Here is a 7,764-nt window from a genome sequence, read left to right on the forward strand (position 1 = left end):
TTATAGTTTAAGTGACAAACTGACAGGAAAATGTTGAAACTGTTAAACTTGAGAGTATTTATGTACTAAACTTAGGTGGGATAGCGGTGATGTACTCATTAGTCAGTGCTGGATGCAGTGCATTTCTTGCAGCATCCAACCCCTATTCCAGTAGTTATTTCCAGGTAAGCGGCTCTGGCGTGGTGTGCTCTGCTCGCCGCCCAGCTCCTGGTTACTTTGCTGCAGACACTAAGTGAGCAGCCCTCCCCTATGAGAAACTGCTCCGAGCTGCAAGGGCTGCTCCTTCTGGCTCGCCAGCACCATCCGTTTTCCCCTCCATGTCCTTTCAAAGGCCCTCAGTAAGGACAGGTATGAATCATTTTAGATACTATTTTAGTTACTGTAGAGACTTGAAGTTTTTTTTACCCAAAAAAAGAAAGCCATCTGATGTCAGGCTGCATTGATAGCAACTGCTTTGCTGGTTCTGGATATTTGGCTTTGAAAGTGACTGGATATATTTAAAGTGGACCACAGTCTGCCACGTTCTGGTCCAACATCCAATTAGTTCCTGGATGTGGTTCCTTGGGGGGAAAAATGGTTTATTTTCTTAGTTTTAAGGAAGACTTAAGTACTGGATATTAAGTCATTTATAAATTATAGGATGATGCAGGGGTTTTAATGGGGCTGGAAGTTGCTTTACTCTTTGCAAGGCTATTGTGTTCTCTGCCACATAATGAACAACAATAAATGGAAAGTACTCTGCAGAGTTTCAGGTGACAGAACTGCTTTATGATTTATTCATGCCGAGAGATGAGGACTGACAGCTTTTTGACATGGCTTTCAGCAATGCTGGAGCATTAGCTTTGCTAGCAGGGACATCTTCAAGGAGTTTTTAAGGCCGCAGTGTCTCCCATTCTTAATAATGTTTTATTTTTGAGCATGATGAGATGCCAGGGCTTTCTCTGGGGCAGCACTGGCATTTTCTTAAGCTTTTCTGGAGTACCTGTCTCAAGGATCTCTTAAAAATAGCACAAGTAATTTAGTGTGAATGAGTGAAATTGTACTTGTTAAATATGCTGGGTCATCACAGTGTCTTTCCCTACCAAGACAAATGAAAATGATTCTTGCCGGTTAGCACTTAAAGCTGCAATGCCGGCAAGTAAGGGATTGCCTTGCGGGCCTGCACGCTGTGCTGTTTTTATCAGGATTCTGCCCGTGGCTCCGTGTTTGTTGTTTAACATTTAAGAGCGAGGTGCGGCCTGGCCGTACGGGATCGGCAGCCCAGGAGCTCCGCGTTCGCAGCTGGCTCCTGTCCAGCCTCCCCGTATGGCCTAAGGACGGCGGAGCCTCATTTTTCACGTCAGGACAAACATGGCAAAAATATCTGCTTATCTTGCAGCGTTGCTGGAAGGAATCATTAGTTAACAACTTTTAAATACTTTGAAGTTAAAAAAAAAATGCTGTGGAATTGCTAAGTGTTATTAAAATGATCTGAGACAGATAAATCTTCTTGCCTTTCATGTTTTCCTTTTTTATACCACAAAAGCTTGTTCTAATTAGTGAAAAAAAAATCCTGATAATAATTAGTGTGAATCTGATTATTTAGAGTGGGCCTTTGAGATATGCACAATACTAAAAGGTGAATTTACTGCTTAAAGAGGTCATATTTGTAAATACAAATGTTCAGCTGCAGCCAGGCTAAGAGCACACAAAGATTGCAAATTCAAGCATCCCAAATGTAGGTAAGTTAACCTTGCCTGGCCAACCTCAGCCTGGGGCTTCTGACATGAATGCTTAAATCATGTTTTCGTCCACCTAATCTCTGTGCTACCGCCAACATATTTAGTTATTTATTCCTTCACTCTATTTATTTATTTATTTATAGGCCATGTTCTGACTATTCTGCCCCTGAAGGAGCTTCCCTGGCGTGATGGAAATTTTGAAGGAAATCAGCTGCTGAAACCTAAGATGCACAAATGACCACCGAACTCTGCTGATTATTCATGGGTGCCACAAAAGATTCATTTTAAATCAAATCCTGCTCTCTGCTAAATTTCAGACACTTCCCTAGCAGAGCTCTTTCCAAGGTCCCCCAGATTAAGTAGATTATGAAAAAAAAAATCCTAATAGGCATTTTCTTGAAAACAGGCATTTGGTATAAAGAAAATGAGCAAAATGTGAGCCACTGAAAACAGTTTTGTAACAGAACTAGTAGACATAATAATAAATTATCATGCCCTGTCTGTAATATATAATTACTGGGATAGTACATTTGTTGCAACTTAATATGATACAGCCTGAGTATCTGTAATTATAGGGTGTAAATATCTGTTTCATTAGCGCATTACTTTTATATGGTGACCAAAAAAATGCAATGCTACATAAACCTTTTGTTTTCTGTTAAGCTAGGGAGAGTATTCTGTTTGGATTAGATCCACAGAACTGTCTCAGATGTAGGTATGTTGCCATAAAACTGTGTTATTTTTAAGGTTTGAATATCACCACTTGTGTCGGAGATCTAAGACCATCCAGGGCTCTGGTTGGTGAAAGCTGGAGTCTGATGACACAGAGCCAAGAGCTAGAAACCAAATGCAGCCATGTCCAGGAGAGAGAGAGAGAAAAAAAAAGTTTTTAAATTGAATGTGCCACTTTGCCCAAATTTGAAAAGATTAATGCAGCTGGAATGGGGGAGGTGTCTCTGACTAGTCTGTACAGACTTGGACTCCTTATGTGTATTTCACATATCAACTGGTCTAATTAAGTATTCTCTCAAGTGCAGATCCTGCCTGTGTCACATCCTTAGGCTATCCTGGCTTCTATATTAATACAAATGCAAACTGGACTTGGAGCAGTATTTTTTTTTTCAAGCAAAGAAATGTGCATTCTGAGAAAGAATAGTTGGATAAGTGTTCCCTAGTAAAACCAAAAACCGAATTTCTGTAATAAAGCCCTCTGACATCCATATTTATCTGCATGTGCAGTGCCTTACTTTTTACATTAGGCGTGTGTAATTCCCCTCACCTAATTTGTAATGCTCATTCACTTCTTGACAGATGCAGCTCTCTCCTGCTTGTTGTTGACAGTTTCAAGGAATAGTTAAAAAGGGGGAGAAGGTACTAGCAGCTGAAGGAGTGTATTGATACTCAAAATGCTCCAACTAGTCAGCCCTCCAGCTTGAATTTTAAACTGACAGCAAGTACGTAATGCTGTGAAAAGAATGATTTATTTTTTTCCTAGAAAGAAATACCAGAATATTTATCTTGCCTGTCATCTTGGGAGCTTTGGTTGATATGTTAATGATACATATATATATATATATACATATATATATGGCTGTAGTTAGATGGCTTTTGCCCCCTATTTCAGTCTGGCTGCAGGTTTAAATCTAGAGTTGACGGGCCACTGAAAATGTGGCAGGCTGAATCTGTCCTTCTCTGATGCCAAAACAAGTAGGTGAGTGGTCCGATCTATACGAGTCTGGGTTTCCTTTTCATCGTGTTAGGAAGTCAGAAAATTGTACGGCCGCTACCTGGGCTCCTCACAGCCACCGCCTGCAGCTGTGTCACGGTGCTATAATAAAACCTGGAATTACATGGTGTGCCATAAAAACAACCGGTCACAACATCCTGTCAAGGCCTGGGGGTGGCTGTTCCCTTGGTGCAAGGCGGTTAATTTAGATCAGCACTAAAATGATGCTCCGTGAGCATGAAAGACCCCAAATTACCGAGCGCTTCCTAGTTTAGCTCTGCTACAGGTATAGCATCCACAGGGCCTGTGTCTGTAAGCATTGTTTTTAGCAATTTGTAGTGACTGGGCCCTCAAATTAATTAATTTTTTTTTTATTTTCCTGCCTCACTCGAGTATTTTCCCTGTACGCCCATGGGGATGGTGTTTTTACCTGGAGAGCATTTTTGGCGCTCGTTCCACCTGAGACCCGCAGCCAGGGTACCTGGGTGCCTCACTGCTCCCGGGTGCTTGTGGCATGTTATATAAACGCCGTGACAGCAGGAAAAAAAGCCGGCGGCCCCGGTTGCTTCCCTGATAGGCCGATTTGCAGAATTACTCCTTGGGCCGCAGCACTAGCTACAATTAAATATTTATTTATATTTATATTTAGGGCGGGCGTTTACCTGCAGCCGCCGGCCCGCCCCACAAGATGGCGGCAGCTCCGCCCCTACAAGATGGCGGCAGCCTTCCCCCTCGCCGCGCCGTCCGCGGGGCCGCGCACGTCCGTGGCGCGGCGGAAGCGGCGGGGCGGAAGCGGCTGTTGTCCGGGCGACCGCGGCGGGATGTGGCGGCTGGCGCTGGCGCTGGCGCTGGCCTGGCTGGGCGCCGCCGCCGGCCCCGCGGGAGCCGCGGCCGAGACCGGGACAGGCGGCCGCTCGGCGCCGGGGCCCGCGCGCCACGAGGAGGGCGCCTCGGCGCCGGGCGGGCCGGCGCGGTACCGGACGGCGGAGATGGCTGACGCGATGCTGGGCGGCGGCCTCCCCGCCGAGCAGCCGCTACTGCTCTCCGTGGCGCCGGCGGAGGCGAGCGGAGGCCCCGCGGCCGCCTCGGCCACCGGCGCCTGCGACGCTGCGGGCGGAGGCGGCGAGTGCGGCGGCCCCGCGGGGCCCTCGGCGGCGCCCGGCTCCCCGGTTGTGCTGGAGACGGTGCTGCCCGCACCGGCCGAGGAGGCCAACGGCACCGAGGGCGTGAAAACGCCCAAAGTGAACTGCGAGGAGAGGAACGTTACGGGGCTCGGCAACGCCACGCTGCAGATCCTCAACGTGTCTCAGGTCAGTCAGTCTTTTCAGTGAACGGTGGCAATATCAGGTTGCAGGTTCGATGGTGCCTTCCTGCGTACAGGAATTCTGTTAAATGTCTTATTGTCTGCGTCTGTTCTTATTCTGCTTTCCCGAAGGATCTAATGGAGTTCCTGAACCCAAACAGCAGCGACTGTACGTTAGTCTTGTTCTACACACCGTGGTGCCGCTTCTCTGCCAACCTGGCGCCTCATTTTAATTCTTTACCTCGGGCGTTCCCGACTCTTCGCTTTCTGGCCCTAGATGCATCTCAGCATAGCAGGTAATTGCGACTTCCTATAATCTTATAGCAGTTTATTTCCAATATAAAGTATTATGTTTTAAAAACAGAAGTGATTTAAAAAAGTAAAAATAATAATATAAATGGTTGTTTGTCCCTTTTATTTTTGGCTGTGCTATTTTCTTATTTTTGACAACTTAAACATACAGGATACATATAACTCTATCAGTAGGTGCAACGCAACTGAGAAGTGTGTTCTGCCACTTCCTTTGGGGATTTCTTCAGCCACAAAAGTACTACATATCCTCCACATCCCACAATATTCTCAAATAACAAAACTAAGACCTATATGATGCAAGTCCTTATGGTGAAATAACATGTTGATCCAGTGCTGAAGCTTGCGATGTTGATTAATTCATCAGAGAAGTATTTCCCTAATGCCACAAGAAAGTTGTTGCATGTTTGTTCTAAAGTGACAAATTATCAAAGTAAAACTGGCATTACCTGTATTGTAAGTGCTGTTTCTTTCTCCAGTGCATTTCTCTTCCTTCATGTCTTGTGTTTGCTTTATGTCAATCAGTTTATCAACCAGATTTGGAACCGTGGCTGTACCCAACATCCTCCTTTTCCAAGGGGCAAAACCTATGGCTAGATTTAATCATACAGACAGAACACTGGAAACACTGAAAGACTTCATTTTTAATCAAACAGGTACGTACCTTGGCTCTCATTAGCAATAGTAGGAACAGGGTTGCCTCCTAGCTCCAAGCTGAGCTTTCTTCTCGCTGTTAGTTCTTATTTTAAATTAGTTTCATGAAGACCCTAAGGGGGTCATCTGCAGCAGAGGTCCATCTCATTGCTCACTTTAGTGAGTTGGATTTCAGGGTATGCTAAATGCAGAACCTCATCTTACTGGGCTGTGTTTAAAGGGAAAGGAGAGACAGTGAGGTTTAGCCAGCAAAGGATCAAGCACCTGCTTGTCACAATAATTAGTTGGAGAATAAAGGCAGAGGAATACTGGGAATATTGCCAGTGCTGTGTAGGTTGACTGCAGTTGGGGGATAAGACAGTTTCAGTGCTGGAGGATAAGATGGTGCTGGAAGGGACTAAAGGATTCCAGATTTTGTGCTCTGGCTGCCCTCGTTGTGAGCTCGCAGTTGGACAGTCTCCTGTAGTGTGCTTTCCTGAATAATAATAATAGTGTCTAGGCCAACGAGGGACTTCATTAGAGGCTAGGAATTGTATATATTTGCTGTTATAGTAAGAATACCAAGCTTCTCTCTTGCTCCCTCCCCCAAAAGTTTGTGCTATGGATAAACAAGATGAAAGTTTTATTATAAAAGTATCCATGTACATTGATAAGCCTTTCATTCTACATGAGTAAACTCTGTGGCAGATATGTTAAAATACCAAGACTCTCACCAAAATATTAAGTGCACCTTACTTTGAGAATAAGAAAAAAAGCTCCAAATATAACCAACTTACTAGGATTAAATGATTATTATTGCTACTTATCAAGTGGTTCTCTTTTAAGGAATAGAAGCTAAAAGCGATGTGACTGTGACCGAGGAAGACTGGGAAGGCCCTTTGCCAAGTGTCCTGACGAAAGGAATAGACTGGCTGCTCCTGTTTTCCTTACTCTTTCTGGCTAGCTTCGTAATGTATGCGACTGTTCGGACTGAGAGCATCCGGTGGCTAATCCCAGGACAAGAGCATGAACATCAGGAGTAATCTGAGGTGCTGAAGCCAGGACAGGATTTCTTGCTTACTGCTAAAGCAGGAGTTTGTATGGACTAAAATTACGTAAGAGTGAACTGTTGAATTTGTTGGTTGTAATTTATAATCTTGACTGAAAATCTGCTTTGTTCATCAACTACTGAATCTGTAAAAAGCAAACACATGATGGTTAAAACGGTAAGTAAACATAGGAAAAATATTAACTAAAATGTATTTATTAAATTGCTCCGACTTGCTTATTTTTAATGTAAATATGGGGTACAGTTCTATTTCGCTCTTAAGAAGCTCCTGAGCTTTGTAGGTCAGTTAAGATTTCTGCAGCATATTTGCTTGTATATGTGGCATTGCTTAGTAAAGGAGTAGAGGAAAATCGCTTCTGTTCAGGTGGAATCTGGGAATCTTCTTTTACAAAACCCACGGTTTCTGCGTGGATGATGCAGTGTGTACTATGGCATTAGGATGTGTTGCTGCACACGGATCATTCTTATTTTCTGGCTTAAGTATTCCTGAAATAATAAATTGTTAAAAGGGATATCTTAGTGAAAGGTAGCATTATTAAATTAGTTTGTCAGGAAAATGAACCACAGAGAAGAAAAAGATGTTTTTAAAAATATTAATGTACATCAAACCAATGATTCCTCTGTCTAAAAAGACTCAGTATGTGTTCACTGTGCGTTTTTTGGATGCAACAATACCAGCCATAATAAATTTTTTACAAGCTTTTGTACAAGTCTAGATAGGATGACTATTTCTCCCTTAATAGTGAGATTAGAGGCTGTGGTCTGTGAGTCTTTTGAGTAACAGTCTGACTTGTAGCAGCGGCTCTCTGTAGCATTTAGAGTCATTTCCAGAGCTCACTGCACTGTGGGTGTATGACTGGGGTTTCCCTGTGGGATGCAATCGCATTCCTTTTGCATGGCCTTAAGTGACTTCCTCACAGGACTAGAAATGCAACCCCTGAAGAATCGATCACCAACCTAAATTAGCAAGATAAATGTGAGATTCTATTCAAATTTCTGTTAA

At 43.8% G+C, this 7,764-nt stretch overlaps 1 protein-coding gene across 1 annotated transcript; it reads left to right on the plus strand.

The window, feature by feature from the left end:
- The first annotated feature begins 4,268 nt into the window (after positions 1-4,268).
- On the plus strand, positions 4,269-7,273 carry TXNDC15 (thioredoxin domain containing 15). Its single transcript, XM_088536783.1, has 4 exons — positions 4,269-4,757; positions 4,883-5,046; positions 5,585-5,715; positions 6,539-7,273. The coding sequence occupies exons 1-4, from the start codon at positions 4,269-4,271 to the stop codon at positions 6,733-6,735; spliced, it is 981 nt and encodes a 326-aa protein (XP_088392909.1). The 3' UTR covers positions 6,736-7,273.
- The last annotated feature ends 491 nt before the right edge of the window (positions 7,274-7,764 follow it).

Source organism: Tinamus guttatus, unplaced genomic scaffold (assembly GCF_059628265.1).
Source record: "Tinamus guttatus ecotype Peru unplaced genomic scaffold, ASM5962826v1 Tinamus_guttatus_pri_ptg000710l, whole genome shotgun sequence".
Taxonomy (NCBI): Eukaryota; Metazoa; Chordata; class Aves; order Tinamiformes; family Tinamidae; genus Tinamus; species Tinamus guttatus.

Excerpts from the sequence above, each read along its gene's own strand:
- TXNDC15 (XM_088536783.1), top strand. The coding sequence starts at position 4,269 with ATGTGGCGGCTGGCGCTGGCGCTGGCGCTGGCCTGGCTGGGCGCCGCC. Across the intron at positions 4,758-4,882 it reads AGATCCTCAACGTGTCTCAG|GATCTAATGGAGTTCCTGAA; the intron begins GTCAGTCAGTCT and ends GCTTTCCCGAAG. Across the intron at positions 5,716-6,538 it reads CTTCATTTTTAATCAAACAG|GAATAGAAGCTAAAAGCGAT; the intron begins GTACGTACCTTG and ends TTCTCTTTTAAG.